The 21,935-nt window shown below is 47.8% G+C and overlaps 1 protein-coding gene across 2 annotated transcripts in view; it reads left to right on the top strand.

The window, feature by feature from the left end:
- Positions 1–21,935, top strand: part of IFT88 (intraflagellar transport 88) — a 536,518-nt gene that overhangs the window by 376,634 nt on the left and 137,949 nt on the right. For both annotated transcript variants that reach the window (XM_086935210.1, XM_086935211.1), the window contains exon 21: positions 14,784–14,836. In XM_086935210.1, coding sequence (XP_086791336.1) covers positions 14,784–14,836 — 53 coding nt within the window. The remainder of the gene's footprint in view (positions 1–14,783; positions 14,837–21,935) is intronic.

Here is a 21,935-nt window from a genome sequence, read left to right as displayed (position 1 = left end):
TAGCTTGTCTCCTTTCTGGTGAAGAATTGGCTTGGTAGTTTAGTCTGCCCTGTTCCCATGATGCACTGGGCCAGGGACAGACTGATTTGCATATAGCCAGGTTCTGAGCTGGGATGGGGCAGTGAGATAAATAACGGTGATGGATCAAGCCCTGATCTTTGGACTGGGTAAGAGTGGTCTGCTTAATTCAGACACTCTGTTCATCACCACCCCCTTTTCTGAATCGTTTTTGGCCACTGTAGGTGTGGCAGGGTATACTCAGACATGAGTCCCTTTCTCACTGCTCCATCAGGATTCAAGCAAGCCGGGCCGAAGACGGCTGAAATGCCAGAAACCGGTCCCCGGTAGCTTGTCTCCTTTCTGGTGAAGAATTGGCTTGGTAGTTTAGTCTGCCCTGTTCCCATGATGCACTGGGCCAGGGACAGACTGATTTGCATATAGCCAGGTTCTGAGCTGGGATGGGGCAGTGAGATAAATAACGGTGATGGATCAAGCCCTGATCTTTGGACTGGGTAAGAGTGGTCTGCTTAATTCAGACACTCTGTTCATCACCACCCCTTTTCTGAATCGTTTTTGGCCACTATAGGTGTGGCAGGGTATACTCAGACATGAGTCTCTTTCTCACTGCTCCATCAGGATTCAAGCAAGCCGGGCCGAAGACGGCTGAAATGCCAGAAACCGGTCCCCGGTAGCTTGTCTCCTTTCTGGTGAAGAATTGGCTTGGTAGTTTAGTCTGCCCTGTTCCCATGATGCACTGGGCCAGGGACAAACTGATTTGCATATAGCCAGGTTCTGAGCTGGGATGGGGCAGTGAGATAAATAACGGTGATGGATCAAGCCCTGATCTTTGGACTGGGTAAGAGTGGTCTGCTTAATTCAGACACTCTGTTCATCACCACCCCCTTTTCTGAATCGTTTTTGGCCACTATAGGTGTGGCAGGGTATACTCAGACATGAGTCCCTTTCTCACTGCTCCATCAGGATTCAAGCAAGCCGGGCCGAAGACGGCTGAAATGCCAGAAACCGGTCCCCGGTAGCTTGTCTCCTTTCTGGTGAAGAATTGGCTTGGTAGTTTAGTCTGCCCTGTTCCCATGATGCACTGGGCCAGGGACAGACTGATTTGCATATAGCCAGGTTCTGAGCTGGGATGGGGCAGTGAGATAAATAACGGTGATGGATCAAGCCCTGATCTTTAGACTGGGTAAGAGTGGTCTGCTTAATTCAGACACTCTGTTCATCACCACCCCCTTTTCTGAATCGGCTTATCAAAAGAGACAACTGTGTAAACAAAAAGACTCCTCACAGGTTTGTAAAAAATAGCTTAGTATATTATCAACAAAGCAAGACCAAAACTATAAAAAATCTGATGTACACGTTTGAAGTTAAAAGCATTCAAAGTATACAGGTAAATACAGTGCTTTGGCAACACTCACGATCAACAGTTCAAAACATGGAAGGCTCCAAGTCCCTGCAGACTTCTGTCGTGGCCAAAACAGTATTTAAAACTAGTGCCTAGATGAAGGTGCACCACAGGTCTCTTAGAACCAGCGTGGGTTAAGGATCTCCACTGAAGGCGAGCACGTGACTCGACTTTCAAGGACTTTTTGGGTCCATTGGCTCACATACAGTACCTGGGGGGAAAGGTGGATGTTTCCAGGGGTGTACTCTGTCAACAGTCCCCAAGGGCGGTGGTGGTGATGCGATGTCCTGGGCAATTTTATTTATTTATTTATTTTATCAACTTATATGGCGCAACAGCTACCCAAAAAGGGTTTCCCGGCGCCTAACATACAGCCTGGTAGAAAGTGTAGCCAGCATAAGTGATCAGATTACTGGTTAAACAACCAGGTTTTTATCTCCTTTCGAAACCTGAGAGGGTTTTGCTCTTTGCGTATTTGAATTGGGAGTGTATTCCAAATGACGGGACCCAGGTAGGCAAAGGATTTGCCTCCCATCCTGGCCAGCTTAAATCTGGGGACACAGAATTTTTCAGCTGCTTTTGATCGTAAATTCCTATTAGGGATGTAGGGGGAAGCGAGTGCCTGCAAATATTTAGGAGCGGTACCTGCTTTGATTTTAAACATGTAGTTTAATGCTTTAAACTTAATGCGATTCTCCACCCTCAACCAGTGCAGTTCACGCAGGTAAGGGGACACGCTGCTGTTTTTAGGTATGCCACAAAGAAGACGAGCAGCCGCATTTTGTACAAGCTGCAGTCTTTTTGTGACTGCTTTATTTGCACCTAGATACAGGATGTTCCCGTAGTCAAGCCGAGATGTAATTAAGGCGTTGACCACCGTTTTCTGCATAGGGCTAGGCAGCATCCACAGGATCTTCCTGAGCCATCTCAAGATGGTAAAGCAGATGCTCACTACTTTGTTGACTTGCTGTTTCATGGACAGAGAGTTGTCCAGGATTATCCCCAGATTTCTAGCCTGCGGCACTGGTGTCGGGAGATTTCCCATCTGGGCAGGCCAATGTAAAGAGTTCCAAAGCTCTGGTTGCCTGCCCAGAAGGAGAATCTCCGTCTTATCTCCATTTAATTTCAACTGGTTAATTGACCAGGGCAACCACATAATACCCTTGTGTGTCAGCCTGGGTTTCTTGAACATTAAACGCTACTGCATTGCTGTCACTGGTGATCCTAAATGTAGTATTCTGAAGCACATAGGCCAGTGTATGGAGTGTAATACATGTATGCAGGGGAGCTAGACCCTTCTGATGACAATAGGATCTTTTGACAATTTTCTAAACTGAATTGAACTGAGTAAGAACCTTGGGAGGTTTTACCCAATAAAACAGACTTTACAGTGACAAACTTAACTTCTGAGATGCTTAAAGCTCCTAGTTTCAATCCAAAATGGCTGGCAGCTGTTTGGTCCTGCAATTAAAATTGTTAAGAATTGTCTTAGCTCAATTAATAGTGTAGTCCTAACTATTTCCTGAATGTCTTGTATTATATAACAGTCTATAGTGTTAAGAAGTATCCAACTTTAGGCCTATTTCTTTGCTTCCCACCTACTCAAAAATTCTTGAAAAGCATGTTAACCAGCAACTATCTCAATTTGTTGAATCTACAAACTTTTTACATTCCTCTCAGTCCGGCTTTAGAGCGGGCTATTCCACCGAGACAACTTTGCTTGGAGTATCAGAAATGATACAGCAGCCACTAGATTCTAGGGAAACCGTAGCTCTCATACTGCTCGACCTGAGCGCTGCATTTGACACGGTGTCCCATACTGTGTTAATTGATTCTTTGCAATCTATTGGCATTATTGACTCTGCACTTGGCTGGCTTTCATCTTTTTTAGTCAAAAGGACTTTTCAAGTTTTTTCAGTCAGAACCACTTCTAAAACCCATTCCTCTTTTTATGGGGTACTCCAGGGCTCCATCTTAAGTCCTCTTCTGTTCAACCTATATGTTAAACCTCTGGCGACAATATCAGGGGAGGCGGGGCTGGGCCTTTTCTCTTATGATGATGATACCCAGATAATTTTTTTCTTTTCCACAGAAAAGATGTCTGGATCCTCCGTTCTTCAGACTGGTCTGAGGAACATTGCATCTTGGATGCAAGCCAATCTTCTTAAATTAAATGGCGAAAAAACGGAGGTCCTCATTCTGGGTAAAAATAAAGACCTTTGGGGTCCCCAGCATTGACCGTGTGAAATGGGTGATCTTCGCAACCCTCTGAGTATGTTCGCAATCAGGGAGTTCTTATTGACGACAAACTCTCCATGAAGCAACAGGCAGTAAAGGTGTCAGCCACCTGTTTCACCATCTTAAAATGGTTGAAAAAAATTATTTGGATGCTTCCGGTTTCTACTCAGAAAACCGTAGTCCAGGCACTTGTGACATCTAGAATGGACTATGGAAACATCCTTTATTTGGGATCAAATAAGGATGTTACACGGAAACTGCAGATGGTACAGAACTCTGCTGCCAGGCTGCTCTGCCAGCGCGCAAAAACCTCAGCCACTTCCAGTGCCTTGCGCAGTCTTCATTGGCTTAAAGTTAAAAGCTGTGTAAAGTTTAAGGCCATGAGTTATATGCATAAAGTCAAAGCCGGCTCTGCTCCTAAATATTTGCAAACTTTAGTTTACTCTTACCAGCCCTCTCGTTCGCTTCGTTCAGCCATGCAGGGAAAATATTCGGTGCCCAGAACGAAATTGAAAAGAATGGGAGGTCGTTCATTTGCCTGCCTTGGTCCATCAATATGGAATTCTCTTCCCACTGCAATTTGTAATGAAACTTCATATATGAATTTTTGTAAAATTTTAATAACCTGGTTATTTAACCAATAATTTATCTTACTGCATCTTTCTTTTCCTCTACCTCTGTCCTCTGTCAGGTCTAGCGCTGGGAAACCCTTGTTGGGTAGCTGTGCGCTGTATAAAATTAATTTAACATAACATAACAAGTATATTCCCTTTTATTCTGTTCTTCACATTTCTAGATCTCAGTGGCTACCCAACGGGCCTCCCAGCACTACAAGTCTCAGAATCATCAGCCTTTAGGTGAATAGTGCAGTCTTCAACTATTTTCTAAAGCTTAATCATCGTTTTTCACTCTTAAAAGTAAACAGAGGCGGCCAGTGAACTTTGAAACTGGTAGGGCTTAAATTGGTGACCTGAGCTAAAGTAGTTGATCCTAACGAGAAAACCTAATTTACCACCAGGATTTCTGCTGATGTTCTTTACAAGAAAGTTTTGAAACAGTGAGCCAGATTGTATTTATTTCAATACAGTTTGCACAAACATTTGTAAATGAAGCCATAGGTTTTACAGACAGCCATAAGGGCACGCATCACAATATTAACTGGCGGGCTTCTATCAGTGCCAATGTCCAAACATTTCTATGAAGGTCACTGCAAACTTGCACACACAATTACTGCTAGGCCTGGCAGACTTATAAACAGCGAGCTGTCTGTGAGACTGGCCATGGCCCAACAACTACGCTGTGAGCTGATTTACAGCAGTGATGTTTCAGTGCAGGATTCCCCTCTCCCAACTGCCCTCCTTCCTACCCCTTGGATCCAGTGCCTCGTCTGTTAGTGAGAGGGAGTGGGGGGTTTGCACTTCGCAGCCCATGAGCTCAGATCATCTCCTTTCACAGAGATAAAATGAAATAATACTTTGTTTATAGCAAGCAACTCAGGACGGACTCCGGTATAATAAATCAGAGCAAGTAACTTGCGCAGTACACTTCAGACTCTGGTTTAACAAAGGCCCCTCCCTACTCCCCTCCTCTGCGACCGGGTTATCCCCTGACTCTTCATCTAGCTCCACCCATTACTCCCTTTCTCCTCCCCTAACCCCCCTACACTCCAATAGGCTGCACCCCAGAGAAGCAGAGGTCGGCCCTCTCCCCTCCCCCTCCCCTGTGCCCTCCACTCCCGTTCCTCCCCCCCATAGTATGCCCCCCCTTCATCACTTCAGCCTTACCTCTAGCTAATACGCTCCTCGTCCAATCTGCACCGTCCCGGTACTCCAATCTCATCACTTCCCCCCTATTCCTACCTGCCACCCCCCTTTTTAGTCCACCTCTCCTCCAACCTTCTCCCCCAGTTAACTTTCCTTACGCTCCCCTTATTCCTCCCTCTCCCCATCTTCTCTACCCTCTCCTCGCTATTTACCCCGATTTCTTCACAACCCCATTGCTGTGCTACCCCTTCTCCCCCCTGGTAACCCTTTCCATTTCCCTCCCTCTGGCCCAGCAGAACCATTTCCTTTCTTCAACTTCCCTTTCTCCTAACCCCCTCACTCTGCCAGATGCCCGTTCCCTCACAGCCACCTCTCCTAGCTGACAGGACCTCTCCAACCACCTCCCCTCTTTTCCTCCCAAACCTCCTACATTCCTATAACTCCACACAGTCCTCCCCTCTCCTTCTACCCCACCGTCTTGATCCGCACCCATCTTCCCGTAAATATGTCCTCAATTCCTTTCCTTCTTGCAACGCCAACAAAGACAACTCTCCCTTCACCTCTGATACACCAACTCCCGCTCTCAACCTCCACCTCTCCCCACCTATGAACCCTATACCCCAACTCTCCTCCTGTCCCCCCACCTCTCTCTTCCCTCCACCACCAATTTCACCCTCTCCTGTTTCCATCGAGCCACCCAACCTTCCGTGCTCTGCCCTACACTCTCTGGAAAATAAGCTAGGCTCTTTTATCACCTCCACCTCCCAGCTTGTAGCTACCATTTCACGTTTAAGCTCCAAGATTTCCACTTTTCCATTCACCTCAACATCTTTGGAAAACTCTCACCTTCCCACGAGATGCACCTCGGCCACCCACCTCCTTATAGCCAAGCATAACCTGTCGTCTGCAAAAATCGTTAACTCACACAAGCCCTTGAACGTCACCCTTCTTCAACTTGCATCTCCTAGTAACCCTACTATCTACACTATTCCGACCATCTTCTCTGTCAGAACTAAGCATCCACCTAAACCCCCCAAGCACCCCGTATAAGTACAATATCCCTATCACCCTTCATAGCCCAAGTGCCCCCATCACCAAAGCTGTCTTGACAGAGCTGCGCTGTCTGCTCCACAACTGCAGATCTGCAATAAAACACAAACTTGAAATCTCTGATACCATCACCCTTCACAATATTGACATGCTCTTCCTAACAGAGAGCTGGTTCAACGATACCTCTCACTCTATGTTTGATCTCCTATTATACACAGGCTATTCTATATTTAGGAATGACAGAATTGACAAAGTTGGGGGAGGTGTTGCAGTCATCTTTAGAAACTCCCTTCAACTTAAGGCTTTTCCTATCAGCTCCTTCCCCACTTTTGAATGCCTATCTCTTGAGCTTCAATTACACCACCGCTCAGATTCCATGCCATTTACCGCCCGCCTTGTAGTGGCCCTTCCTTTATGGAGGAACTCACTGACTTCATCAGCGACCAATAATCGCAAAGTGACAATCAGACCTTCATGGGTGCCTTCAATCTCCACTGGGGTTTACGGCAAGACTCTTCTGCGAATTTGCTGGCCACCTTCCTCTCTGCAAACGATCTTATCCAACACTGCACAGAATCAACACACTCTAAGGACTCAATCCTGGACCTTGTAATTTCTAAAGCAAGCATGCTTTCTATCGATACCCCTATTCATGTAGACTGGTCTGACCACCTCCTCATCCCATTCTCTCTTCACCTATCACACTCTATAAATCTTGGCCAACCTAAGAGGGCTACCTCCTGGTTCCGTGACACTAAAAATATTGACGTCGGTTCCCTCAGTGAATCAGCTTTGCTATCACTTCCAAGGCTAGACCCGAACCTAGATATTGACGATCTCACCTCCCAATGCCTCACAGTCCTTGCAGTCGAAATCAATAACGTAGCTCCACTCCAAAGCAAAAAGAAAAGGCCCACTTCCTCAGCACCTTGGTTCAACAAATTCCTCTATGAAGAAAGGAATCACCTAAGATTCTTGGAGAAACAATGGAGGCAAGCGCCCTCCACCGATAATTTGGCCACGCTTCGTTCAGCGAGATCCAAGTACCACAAGCACATCTTCCTTGAGAAAGCTTCGCACTTCAGAGCCCTCCTTGACTCAGCCAAAAATAGACCCAAAAAACTATTTGATCTCATCAAGAATACTAACTGCTCTCCCCCAACCTTCAAGTTGGAAGATTCTACAAAGAAAGCAGCGGATTTCGCTATATTTGTTAACGAAAAAGTGAAATCACTTGTGGATCAGGTTGTTCATCCTACCCCTCCAGAGGAGCGCAAATCCTTAGCCATTTGGCAGAACTTTGACCCCATCTCTGAAGATGCCCTCCTCAATTGCATCCTCGAAACAAAGCCCTCCAACCATTCTCTTGACCCCATCCCTAGTGCCATTGCCACTGACTTCTATACCCATTCTCTTTCCTATTGGACCACTCTGGTCAACCTCTCCCTCTATCAAGGCTCCCTTCCTGTCTCCTTCAAAACTGGGCAGGTCACCCCTCTGCTTAAAAAACCCACTGCTGATGCGAATGACCTCACCAACCACCGCCGCATCACTAACCTACCCTTTCTTGCAAAGATCACAGAAAGATGTGTAGCGAAACAACTCTCTCGTCATATCAAGGACAATGATCTTCTTGACAATTTTCAGTCCAGCTTCATCCAAAACTGCAGCACTGACACAGCCCTGCTGCAAGTGATTGATGACCCCCTGCGGATACTCTATTCGGGGAGGTCTTGTCTTCTAATTCTCCTTGACCTTTCTGCAGCCTTTGACACTGTCAGTCACAGCAGTCTCCTCAACACTCTTCAACAGAGATTGGGCATGGAGGGCACTGTGCTTAAATGGTTTGCTTCCTTCCTCTCTGATAGATCCCAAATGATCAAAATAGCGAACAGTCTTTCATCTCCTTTGGCGGTAGGTCCAGGTTCTATACTTGCACCCACATTGTTCAATCTCTATTTAGAACCACTGGGAAATCTCCTAAGTAAATCCGGGATCCACTATCATCTCTATGCAGGTGACACTCAAATCTACCTCAAGGTTGCCTCCACTCACGATCTCTCCATCCTAAGCTCTACTATCGACTACATTCAAAACTGAATGTCAACTCATCATCTGATTCTGAATCCCTCCAAAACTGAATTTCTCCTCCTCTCCTCCTCACTTTCTCCTCCCCCGGTTCAATCATGGATGGATCAGATGAATCTACTGAACAATAAACCCCTCATTGTCGACAGCGCAAAATACCTTGGTGTCATATTCGACAAAAAACTAAATCTAAGCTCCCGCATCAATTCCATTGCAAAGTCTGCTCAATACCAACCGTGCCTTCTTTGGGGAATTTGTCGCTTCTTTCCGGAGCAAGACCTTATAACCCTGGTCCAATCGCTGGTCCTCTCCAGACTGGACTACTGCAATTCTCTTCTTACTGGCCTCCCCAAATCTCACCTGTCCGCCCTTAAATCTGTTCTCCATTCAGCAGCTCATTTCATTTATGGGGCCAAAAGAAGCGACCACATCACACCCATGTTATCCACCCTCCGCTGGCTTCCCATCGAGGCAAGATCTATCTACAAGACTGCCTGTATCACCCACAAAGCCTTGCACTCCTCTCCTCGCTACCTGGCGAATAAGCTGAAACTCTCTAGAGGCTCTAGACCTTCACGTAATGCAGAAAATTTACTGCTTGAACCTCCCACTTTCAAGTAGGAAAGATCGATGGCCCAATCCTTTTCAGGCAACGTGGTGAGAATCTGGAACTCACGTCCGCCTCAGCTCCGGACCATCACCTCCTCCCAGGCCTTCAAAACTGACCTCAAAGTTCTCCTCCTTCAAAGACACCTCCAAATTTAATTCACGCCCTCTCTATTATCTGGAGGAAGACCTTCCATTATAGAAAATTCTATTCTCCATGACTTTGGAAGTGCCCTCCTAGTGTGTTCTTGTGGTTTGAGTGATTGCCATGTTTTGCAGTATTATCCTTCTACCTGTGTTTGGTACTCTTTTGTAACATGCACACACCACTTTTCTCTTATAACACTGTTTGCTACCTCTTATATTTTGTTTGCTTTAGATACTTGCACAAGTGCCACCATTGCCTACGTAACGTTTGTTCTTAGGTTTGAGTGTCTGCCATTTATTGCAGTATTATACCTCTACTTGTACTCTGTACGCTTTTGTAACCTGTACACATGTCACTTTTTCCTCCTGTAATGTACCTTTTGCTAGCTCGTGTATTTTGTTTGCTCACAATTGTCACTTTTGCCTCATGTAACTTAACGTTTGTTTTTGTAATTTGTTCACTTGTAATCTTCTCCTCATGTATTAGTACTGTTCCTGTTCTGAAGCGCCTCGACAGCTTCGGGTAAAGTCCGCGCTATATAAAAATAAAAATAAAAAATAAAATAAATAAAGGCTGCCGGAGGATTATGGTTTGTTTCCGTGATTCTTTTTACTGAATTACAGAGAATGCAACGAGCAAGTGCCTGCAGCAATACCTGCTAGGCATTTTTTTTTGCTTACTTATTTCTCTTGCTGTCTTCGAACGTTCGGGACTATCACTGCTCAGGAAACCTTTTAGGTGACATCGACACGACCCTGCAGACACAGGAACTGGAGCTCAAAAGAATGGCGCTCACACTGTCCTGGAATTATTGGAGGCGCAGTAAGACAACTTGAGTCTACGCAGTGTGTAATAAACTGCGCAGACTCGATTTTTCAGCTTGCCACCAGGCTGCACCCTTTCCCAACTCCTCACAGGACGGAACCCACCCCCCTGTCACGAGTTGAGAAAAGGTGGGATGACCCTCCTCTCCACTCCCTGACTGGCGTGAATCAGGGCTTCAGGCTAGAAACGCCCTGGGGAAATTTCATCCCCACGTCATCAGTGGGTCGAGATTGGTCATTAAGACTATGTCTTTGCCGAGCTGATGACCTCACAAGCCTCAGGGCTTTGAGCTCATCAGCCCGGCTAATATTGCAGCCTATGGACCCACCCACAGGCAGCAGGTTTACTGAATGCATCAGCTCGCTGACTCGCTGGCAGTGTCTGATTGTGAGAGTATTTAACAACAAGGGGTGGTGATGGACAGAGTTGATTGTGAGAGTAATCACAGGCCTCAAGAAAGATGTCTTTACATAAAAAAAAACATTTTTAAAGCAGATTTAAAGGTATGGTTTAAAACTTGTCAATGGATGACCCTGGGGAGAGGAGGAGGGGTGAAAGTAAAGAGGCCAGAGCCCCAGCGCCCTTACTGAGAAACCGCCCCTGAAACTAAAGGTAGCACATTCCATTATTTAGGAGCCAAGTAGCCAAAAGATCATCCTCCACTCCTTGCTTTCTTGATCTTAGGGATTTGTAATAGCCTTAAAGCAGCGGCTCGTAACGATATTCTTGGAATACAAGGATCGACCAAGTGCTCGTAGAGCTGGGGGCCCTTGTTGTGCAAAGCCCAATGGGATATACAAATAGCTTTGAACTGTACCCTCCTGAATACAGGCAATCAATGTTAAGAGGCTAGTGCACTAGAAACATTATGATGGCTAGGAAAGTTCAGCAGTATCCGAGCTGCTGCATTTTGTATCACTTGTAGTCTTTTGATAACAAATTGAGGACTCCCAAGGTTAAGTGAGATACCACAGTCCAATCATTATAACACTAATCCTTGCACCACCACTCTCCATGTTGAGTTGGATAGCAAATCCAGCAGTTTCCTAAGTGTCCTAAATAGACCAAAGCAGCTTGCAGCTAGCTTCCTGGCCTGGACCTCCAGGGAAAGCTTACTGTCAATCCAAATCCACAAACTTTGTATTGGTGATTTAGGAATTGGAAGATCTCCTAAAGAGTTAAGTCAGCATGAATCGTTCCAGCTAGAAGGGTGTTACCAACTATTAGCACTTCAATTTTGTCACGATGTAATTTTAGGCAGCTTGGTGACATCCATTCTACTACATCCTTTAAGCAAATATTTACTGATTAGAGACTGCCGCTGCATCCAGGGTAAGCAATCTACGTGTTTGGGCATGTGACACCATTGTAAACCCATGTGCGCATTAAATCTTTACCAGCAGGTGAACATACAGATTAAATAGCGTCAAACTTAGCGAGGTTCACCTGAGGACCCAAACACTTTAGAGGGTAGGATTTTGAATAAAAAGGTTCCTCATAAACTTGGAAGCTTCTATCGTTCAGAAAGGAGGCAAGCCATTTCAGGGCTGGGCTCGTAATTCCAACCTCTTCTAGGCTACGTACTAGAATTTGGTGAGACTCAGTTTCAAAGGTTGCGCTAAGATCTAGTAATATGACTGTGGCCGATCTGGCTTGATCAAAGATTTTTTTCCACCACTTCCATAACAGCTGAAAGTGCTTTTTTCTAACTGCTTCCAGGATGGAATCCTGTTTGAGTGGGGTGCGATATCTTATGATTCTCTAAAAATTATGAGAGGTGGCTATTAACACATTTTTCAAGTATTTTACTAATGCCTGGAAATAGAGATATTAGGCTGTCATTTTCTAATATTGCAGGATCTAACAATGGTTTCTTTAACTGGGTAAATTGCATTTTCCCTTTCATTGATACAGCAGTAAGAGCCGGGTCCAACGGGGATCCCGATATATTATACACAAATAGCATGATATAGTCATTCAAATTATCAGACTATTATAAGTAACTACTCGAGAGGTCTCCAGGGATCTAGCAAGCTAGTGGTTCTATAATTCGGTCATAGAGCAGTGGGAATAAAGTTGTCGGGCATCAGATAGGAGCACTGGCTCCTGAGTAGGAAAGTTGTTGTTCAAGCGAAAGTTTCGTTTCCTACACCAAACTTTCATAAGTCTCATTGTGGCTCCAAAGCTAGTCAATCTAATTGACTTTCCAGAAGCCAGAGGGTTCCCTTAGGGACGTCCATCTTACCTCTCATCATTCAATGTGATACTGAAATCCACCCCTTCCCCTGTATCTGATTCCCTTCCGACGTCTGACTCTGCAGTGATCAAAGCCTCTCCAGAACTGGCTTCTGAAACTAAACAGGCAAGTATACTGAGATCAGAGTGTCATGCCCACCATTTCAGTAACAAAAGTCCGCTGCATAAGACCCTTGTGGGTTTGATCAGGTGTTGTGTACAATACACCTGCTGCCTTTCGCAGTAGTATTGCCACCCACCCTAGAATCGCAGATGTAACCTGCTTGAAGCAAGTGATGGTATTTTCCCTCCCAATAAAGTGACACTGCTTCCTGGCTAAGTGTGTTTCTTGTATCAACCCCGAATTAACACTTGATTGTATCAGAGATTTAACCACCAACCTCTTTTAGTTTAGCAAATCAGACCATACCCTTTCTGTACTGATATTCAAATATCCTTTCTTATGAGTCATCTGATGAGGATCCATGTTATCTGTAATATGAACAGTGACTGTTCTAAAAGAAATATAAGTGAATAGTTACTTCAAAAAGCCTCTAACCACACATCCCCAGTGTAGGTCTAGATCTTCCCCAAACTTGCAATGCCTGTACCCCTCCCATAGTAATGTTAATAATCAAACAACGACTTTCAAAATAAACCATGTTCAATTACAATCCAGTGGAGTACCAGAACTAGTGCAACCACCCATCCACACCACCACCTACATAACTAGTAGAAACAATTCACAATAGCACAGTGTGGCCCATAAAAAGCCTCCTCTGGCCTGGTAATGCCCCACATTGGGCGCAGCTGCAGAATGGCCAGTTGTACATGGAGTTAGATGCTGCTGGGGTGGGTGACTTCAGTAAAGTCTACTTACCAGCCCCAAGCATCCAACATGTGACTCAGAAGTGTAGTGCTGGCTCTCCCACAGGGCTACTCCGGATTAGGCCCCTGGAGCTCTTCCTTGCTTCTACTACTCACATCGGGGCCTTCTCATTGTGGAAGAAGAGTCCAAGGCACCAGGCCTGATAGGGCCAGAGGTTCATGTAGACCAGTGCAGCAAGGGACCCAGAGCCATAACCTGATCTAATACCCAAAGATCGGGAAAAGGGGATAAGTGGCGAGCAGGAAAACAACATGAAATCCAACATGTGTCATTGGGCAGTGCCAGCCGGAAGAACCGACATGCATGGTTGGCCAGGGCCCATTGACCCCCCCCCCCCCCAACCATGGGTGGTGTCAACAGGTCCAAAGAGGGACAAGTGGTCCCCACCTGCACATCCAGTGACAATAGTACAAAGACCCTGCTCACTGTGCCACTGGATTCAGGCTAGCCTGGCTGATGAAGGGTGATACCCCGAAACTGACCCCAGGATGCTTGTTTCCAGGTAGGACCTGGCTTGGCAGTTCGGGCTTGACTGTTCCCATGAGGATCAGGGTCAAGACTGATTTGCAAATGGCTGTGTCAAAGCTGGGGTGGCGAAATGAGCAAAAGAGCGATGGATTCAACCCAGATCTGTGACTGAGGGCGAGTGGTTGAAAGGTTTCAGCACTCAGTCTATCATATTGTTGTGTTGGCAATATCACAAATACCCACACCAATTGCAGATAGGGGGGGTGGGGGGGGGGGGGGGTAAAGGCAGAATGCAGTCGCTTTGTTGAGTTGGAGTAAACCAAACTGTAGGAACATGGTACCCCTGAGAGGTGTAGACAGTGAGAAGAAAGACCCAGGGGGCTTTGGGCTCCAAATGGCAGGATTCAAGTGCTGTCTACCAAAGTTAACGCAGGCCGCCCATACAGCAGTGCGTTGATTATGGTGATTCCTATGGTGCATCCAGCTCTCACGTGTTCCCTGCAGTTACGGCAGACATGGGTGGACAGTGCGATAAGGATGCTGGTAGGCTGGAGCTTATTTGTGTTTCTGCTTCCTTGCTCAGCGTCCCAGCCACACCCACTGCAGTTGTTTATTCTTCACTTGACTACAGCGTCTTCAGTTGCATTGGGGGAGCTGTGCAATTGAAAGGTAACCAAACAAAAAAGAATAACAAGTGCATATAAAAAAGCAAAAACATACCAAAAATATTTTTACCAAAGTACCTTTGCTTTTAGCCTCAGTTGTGTGGTACTTTTACTTTTTTCTTTCTCCGCTCTACGTATGTAATGGGACACGGGTAATGCAATTCATAATGTGTGTGATAAAAACTAATTTGCTCAAGATTACAGGATTATAACCACAAAGAATCCTTTTAAAATATTTTCAGATTGTCCTAGATTCCTCCGTTTGACCCTACCATGTGTTTTGATTTCTACAAATGTTGATTTCTTCATTATATTATTTGTCTATACATATTTTTTTGTTATTCATATTCGACTTATTGTATTATAATGGTGCTGTTTTTTTTTTCAGACCCACCCAGGTGAAATGGCAGCTGATGGTGGCTAGTTGTTACAGAAGAAGTGGTATGTTGCATCTCGTTTCGCATTTTTAAACACTTATGTTCACATTTCTGTAGGATCATATCTGTAGGATCATATCTGTATAGATTCTCTCTACATCCACATACTTCTATACACTTACATCTTTACATGCACAATGCAAAAGCCAAAAATAATAATTTCATCCTTGGGGTGTTCTGCGAAGATCTGCTAAGAGATGATATCCCTTCAGCAAACTCTTTATTTACAATATTGAAGCCTCAATTTTGACAAGCGGGCAGGAAACCAGAGGGCATCACTTGAGTATCGTGCAACACCAATACCTATAATAACATGCTAGTACAAAAGAGGTGCCACTCGCTCTGACTCTTAAGTTCCATTTTCAGCACCTACGTGTTGGGACATTGGAGCATAATAACAGTCTGCATCCAACAGTTCAAATTCTATTTGGCTTTTTTCATTTTTGTTTTACTTTTGCTTCTTGGAATATGTAAAAAATGCCTTCAGTGTTCCAGAGTTGCAGCAAGTGCAAGAAGGTGATGTGAGAAAACTCACACCAAATACTACAGTAAGTGGTGTTTGGTGTGAAAGACAACAGTGATATATTGGAGGCTTGCCACAGCATGAGCTGAATGGTCAACTCAGGAGAAAGGAAGTTGATGGATCTGGCAAGTTTGACCCACAAAGCAGACGAGCCTCCAAGAATGAGGAATAGGCTGCTTCTTTACACCGATGGGGATTCCCATCTGAGGTATTTGACCCAACAAGCAGGGAAGAAAGAGTGATTGAGGACTTGGAGCAAAACCTGGTCTTAGTGAGAGAGGCTAAACTCCTTCTGTGGTCAATGAGGACAACCAGAGACATTTCTGGAGTCATTTGGGAAACTGCTTTAGGAGAGAGCTCTGAGTTCACCCCTAAGTAACTTGGGGTGCACTGGTGGAGTTGTCGGCGATGCCATCTATACTCTGCCACCGTTTGAACTGACTAAGTTAAGTGAAAAATTCTACGAGTCATGGCCAAATTGAAAGAGCATTTGACCTCTCCAGCCCACCCCAGGTCACCCCCCACGCCGCACGGCTGCTCGTGACTGCCTGAGTCTCTGCCCTCTGCTCCACGCTGCCGAGGGCTCGCCCCTGGTATCCGGTATACTGTGTTTTTCCCCCTCTGTACTTGCTGTGAACCGTTTATTGTAATTTGTTTTTGTTGCACTGTATTCTCAGGCGCTCCTTGCGCCCCTACCCTCTGTGCCACCCCGCTCCTTGCTTCCAGCCGCTGCTCCCCCGCAGCTCAGCCCCCTTTTTCCTTCTGTTTCCCCTGCCCTCGCCCATTGGCCGCCCCGCTCCCACCTCCCATCTGCTCCTCCCTCCCACCTGGCCTCTTATGGAGGCCGCGCGGCGAAGGTGAGTGTGACCTGACCCCAGGTCACCCCCTACGCCGCACGGCTGCTCGTGACTGCCTGAGTCTCTGCCCTCTGCTCCACCGCTGCCGAGGGCTCGCCCCTGGTATCCGGTATACTGTGTTTTTCCCCCTCTGTACTTGCCGTGAACCGTTTATTGTACATTGTTTTTGTTGCATTGTATTCTCAGGCGCTCCTTGCGCCCCTGCCCTCTGTGCCCCCCCGCTCCCCGCTGCTGCTCCACCGCGGCCCGCCCCCTTTTTCCTTCTGTTTCCCCTGCCCTCGCCCATTGGCAACCCCGCTCCCGCCTCCCAGCTGCTCCTCCCTCCCACTTCGCCTCTTATGGAGGCCGCACGGCGGCCGCGCAGCGGGCGTGCCAAAGGCAAGCCCGTCTGCGCCCGTCCGCGCCTGGACCGCGCCCAGCGTCAGAACCCCTGGACCCCGTGCCCCCCGCAACGCCAGACTGCACTACGACTCCAGCACCCTCCACACACTCAACACCGAACGAGACCACCCCTGCTACCGAGCCACCCCGAAGCACACCCAAGGGCCCTTCGCCTGTCAGAACTGCATATTCACCAGCATCCAGCCCACCAAACCACCAACCAGAGAACCCAACCACCTCCGCTGCATCCTCCTCAACACCTGTTCCGCTTGCAAGCACGCCATCGAACCCTGGGACCTCCTAGCCTCCACCGCCCCCGACATCGCCTTCCTGACGGAGTGGGAGGGGGAATCGCCATCATCCACAAAGACTCCATCAGAATCTCAACCAACACCGACAACACCCTCACCACCGCCGAGCACATGCACTTCCAGATCCACACCGACCCCAACACCACCCTCAGAGGAACACTCGTCTACAGACCTCCCGGACCACGACCACAGTTCAGCGACACCATTGCCGACCTCGTCAGCACCCAAGCCCTCGCCTCCACGGACTACATCCTCCTCAGGGACCTGAACTTCCACCTCGAGAACAACAACGACGCCAACTCCACCGCCCTGATCGACAACCTCACAAACCTCAGACTCAAACAGCCCGTGACGACACCCACCCATGCCGCTGGACACGCGCTGGACCCCATCTTCTCCACAAGCCCCCACGTCTCCTTCAGCCACACCACCGAACCCCACTGGACAAACCACAGATGCGTCCACTTCACCTTCAGGAAACCCACCACACACCACCGCACCCAACAGCTGCCACGCCGCTGCTGGGGCAATGTCACCAAGGACCAACTGACTACCCCACTCGCCCTGAGTCCACCCGCCGACCCCACCGACCCAGACACCGCCGCGACCAACCTCAAACAGTGGATCAACGACTGCGCCATCACCCTCGTCCCTCTTAAGACCTCCACAACCAACCACACCAACAAGAAAGCCGCCTGGTTCACCGAAGACCTCCGGATCTCCAAGCACACCTGTCGGAAGCTGGAGAAGAAATGGCTCCACGACCGAACACCTGACAGCCACACAGCCCACAAGAGCGCCACCCGCAGACACCACCAACTCATCAGGGCCGCCAAGAGGACTACCTTCAAGGAACGCTTAGACAACAACGCACACAACACCAAAGAGCTCTCCAACATCGTGAAAGAACTCTCCAACCCCAGCTCCAACACCAACGACATCCCACCACACAAGACTTGTGCAACTCCCTGGCCACCTTCTTTCACCGCAAGATCACCGACTTCCACGACAGCTTCAACTCCGATACCCCCGCACCCACCACAGAGTCCACCACTCCTGCGACCACTACCCGTACCAGCCGCCTGACCGCCTGGTCCAACGTCAGCGACGAAGACACCATCAAAACCATGAACTCCATCCACTCCGGATCCCCATCTGACCCCTGCCCTCACCACATCTTCACCAAAGCCAGCACAACCATCGCGCCCCACCTCCGAAAAACAATCAACAGTTCCTTCGAGACAGCATCCTTCCCGGAAAGCTGGAAGCACGCCGAGATCAACGCCCTTTTGAAGAAGCCCAAGGCGGACCCCAAGGACCTCAAAAACGTCCGGCTCTGCACCCGTTCCCGGCAAAAGTAACAGAGAAGATTGTCAACAAACAGCTAACCCGCTACCTCGAAGACAACAACATCCTGGACCCTTCCCAATCCGGTTTTCGCAGCAACCACAGGACCAAGACCGCCCTCATGGCCGCCACTGACGACATCAGGATCCTGATCTTCAAAGGAGAAACGGCCGCCCTCATCCTCCTGGACCTATCAGCAGCCTTGGACACAGTCTGCCACCGCACCCTATCAGCACGCCTCCATGACGCCGGAATTCAAGAGAAGGCCCTGGCCTGGACCACATCCTTCCTCTCCGGCAGAACCCAAAGCGTCTGCCTCTCACCCTTCCGCTCGAAATCCACCAAGATCATCTGCGGCGTCCCACAGGGATCCTCTCTCAGCCCAACGCTGTTCAATATCTACATGGCACCGCTCGCCCACGTCGCACAACAACATAACCTCAACATCATCTCCTACGCCGACGACACCCAGCTGATCATATCCCTCACAGAAGACCCCCACACCGCCAAAGCCAACCTCCACAGAGGAATGAAGGCTGGATGAAGGACAGCAGACTGAAGCTGAACTCAGACAAGACGGAGTTCCTCATTCTCGGACCCACCCCATCAGCCTGGGACGACTCTTGGTGGTCCACATCCCTAGGCACAGCCCCGGAACCCACAGACCACGCACGCAACCTGGGGTCATCATTGACTCCACCCTCTCCATGACCAGGCAAGTCAACACCGTCTCCGCGTCCTGCTTCAACACCCTCCGCATGCTCCACAGGATCTTCAAATGGATCCCTCCCGACCCGAGAAAAACCGTCGCCCAGGCCCCCGTCACCAGCAGACTCGCCTACGGGAACAACAACCAAGCTCCTGAAACGACTACAACGAATGCAGAACGCCTCGGCACGACTGATCCTCAACGTCCCCTGACTCACCCCCACCTGAGAGGCCTACACTGGCTCCCCATCAACAAGAGGATCACCTTCAAACTCCTCATCCACGCACACAAAGCCCTACACCACACCGGACCTACATACCTCAACAACCGACTCAGCTTCCACACCCCCACCCGAAGCCTCCGCTCAGCCAACCTCGCCCTCGCCACAGTTCCTCGCATCCGGAAAACCACCGCCGGCGGCAGATCCTTCTCCTACCTCGCCGCCAAGACCTGGAACACTCTCATGTAGCATATTCCAAATCTGGGGTGGCTCTACAGCAAATATTGGAGAGCTTAGCAAAGCCACATATGTTCTTCAGAGCTGTATGTATGTTGCATGCAGAGGTGTGGCAAAGTGGCCAGAGCGGCTGACTCCAGAGCCCGGGGATCACAGTTCGATCCCCGGCGACTGCTCAGCTCCGCATCAGGTGACTCTGGGCAATAGCTCACTTAATCTCCCCGATAGCCCCCAGCGCCTAAAAACCTTAAGGGGTGATATGTTTGTGATTTTCAAATATGGATTATGTATCTACACCTAGTTGGAGCACTGTACATTAGTCAGGGGAATAAGAGACAATTGAGGGTTGTACGTTGTCTGTCCAATGGCACCAGAATGAAGTCTGTGCCACAAATCCTAGTGCTCGCTCATTAGATTCATGGTGTTTAATTTTTGTCTGAAAAACAGTATGGTATAGACTATTGAGTGTACATTTGCAGATTCCAGAAAACTTTGATTTTATGAAAGCAAGGATGGCAACAGTGGTATATAACAATGCACTCAAACAAAGTACAGGATACTAATATGTTCAGTGGATCATCTGGGATTCATTTCTTTCCTTTGTGGCACTTAACCTACACAGGACCCTGTTGCCAAGGCTTAGTTATCAGAGTGCCTCATATAGTAACAGTGGGTTATCACACCTGTCCAATATTACAAAGCACACTTCGTCTGTACAAACTGTAAAATTAAGTATACATGCAGACAGCAATAGTTTTTCCCATCTTTGAGTTTTGTTTTAAATTTTGCTTAATCTTGTTTCTTCTTGTGTTTCATACCAACATGGGATTTTCACAAGGCTACAAAAAACCATAAGCTGCGATCCATATTAATACTTCAGTAAATCAAATTCAACCAAGTGTACACTCGCTATAAACTAAATACTTTGACTGTTGGTGTTCAAACGTTAACTGGTACAAAAACAAGTAATTCTTGAAGCAGCCTGTGGCGGTGCGAAGTTAGGATAAGGACAACTCTAGATGGCCCCTGCCCTTAATTTGTTAAATCACAGTGTCCTCCACAGAGGTCTAGCTGCCCTGTTGTTAGCAAGTGATCCAGAACAGATGAATTTGAATTTGAATTTAAAACATTTGTAAAGCGCAGCGTTCACCCTGCGGTTTCTTGGCGCTATGGAGACAAGGTTTAGCAAAGCGGGGCCGTGGATGGCTGGCGCAGAGAAATAAAGATGGGGCAAATTTACAAAGAAAAGGCCTGTTTAAACAAAAAAGTTTTGAGGTCTTTACGGAAAGAGGAATAATGTGAAGCAAATCGAAAGTGGTCGGGGAGGGAGTTCCAAAAGGTAGGAGCCAGAGTTGAGAAATTGGCCCCTCCCCACTTTTTACGTTTGTAACGTGGGATTTGCAGAAGAGATTTGGACGATGAACGAAGCTCTCTGGCAGGAACATATTCGTTGATCAAGGAAGAAATGAAAGCGGGAGCAGAACCCTGGCGAGCCTGAAAAACCATACAGCCGGTTTTGAAAAGGAAACGTTCCTTAACAGGGATCCAATGGAGCTCCTTGAGGAGGGGTGTTGAATGATGAGAACGTGAGAGACCATACACCAATCGTGCCGCTTGGTTCTGAACCATCTGGAGCTTCCACAGGCTGTACGCTGGGATGCCGTTGTACAGGGCATTGGCGTAATCCAGCCGCGAAATCACCAGAGCGGACATGATCAGTTTGAGTGCCAGGGGGGAAAAAAAACGGGAAACAGTGCGAATGGTACGAAGAATGAGAAAACAGGAAGAAACAACAGAACTGATTTGTGAATGTAAAGTGAGTTGGTTATTCATTTTGACACCCAGGGTTTTAACTGTGGAGGAAGGAGTGGGGGAAGGACCAAGAGAAGGGGGCCAAAAAAGAGAGTTCCAGGGACTGGAAGAACCACCTGTGAGAACCAACTCGGTTTTGTCCGGGTTCAACTTGAGATGGTTGTGGTTCATCCAGTCCCTGATGAAAATCATAATAGACTGGAAATTAGAGACAGAGTGGGGAGAAGAGGAGAGGCTGAAGATGAGCTGGAGGTCGTCCGCATAATTATATACGGTGACCTCCAGCTGCTGAAGTGCAAAGATTAAAGGAAAGATGTATAGATTGAAGAGTAAGGGGGAAAGTGAGGAGCCCTGGGGAACACCACAAGTGACTTGAAGTGGGTAGTCCTGAAATCCCCCAACCGGACCGCCTGGGTGCGGTCCCTCAGGAAGGACGATAGCCAGACCAGGGCTGAGCCCTCGATTCCCGCCGCTCTGACACGTGAAAGCAAGATGGTATGGTCCACCGTGTCAAAAGCGGCGGAGAGGTCGAGGAGCACCAGCGCCTGATGTTTGTTTTGGTTCATGCCATCCCTGAGGTTGTCCAGGACCGACACCACGACGGATTCGGTGGAGTGCCTGGGGCGGAAGCCGGCCTGACGAGACGCCAAGCCACCATTTACCTCTACATGGGCGCTGAGTACCGCGGTGACATGGCGCTCAAGCA

Source organism: Lissotriton vulgaris, chromosome 8, assembly GCF_964263255.1.
Source record: "Lissotriton vulgaris chromosome 8, aLisVul1.2, whole genome shotgun sequence".
In the NCBI taxonomy this organism is placed as follows: domain Eukaryota; kingdom Metazoa; phylum Chordata; class Amphibia; order Caudata; family Salamandridae; genus Lissotriton; species Lissotriton vulgaris.
The sequence above is the reverse complement of the archived record's forward strand: the minus strand, read 5'-3'. Positions and strand labels throughout refer to the sequence as shown.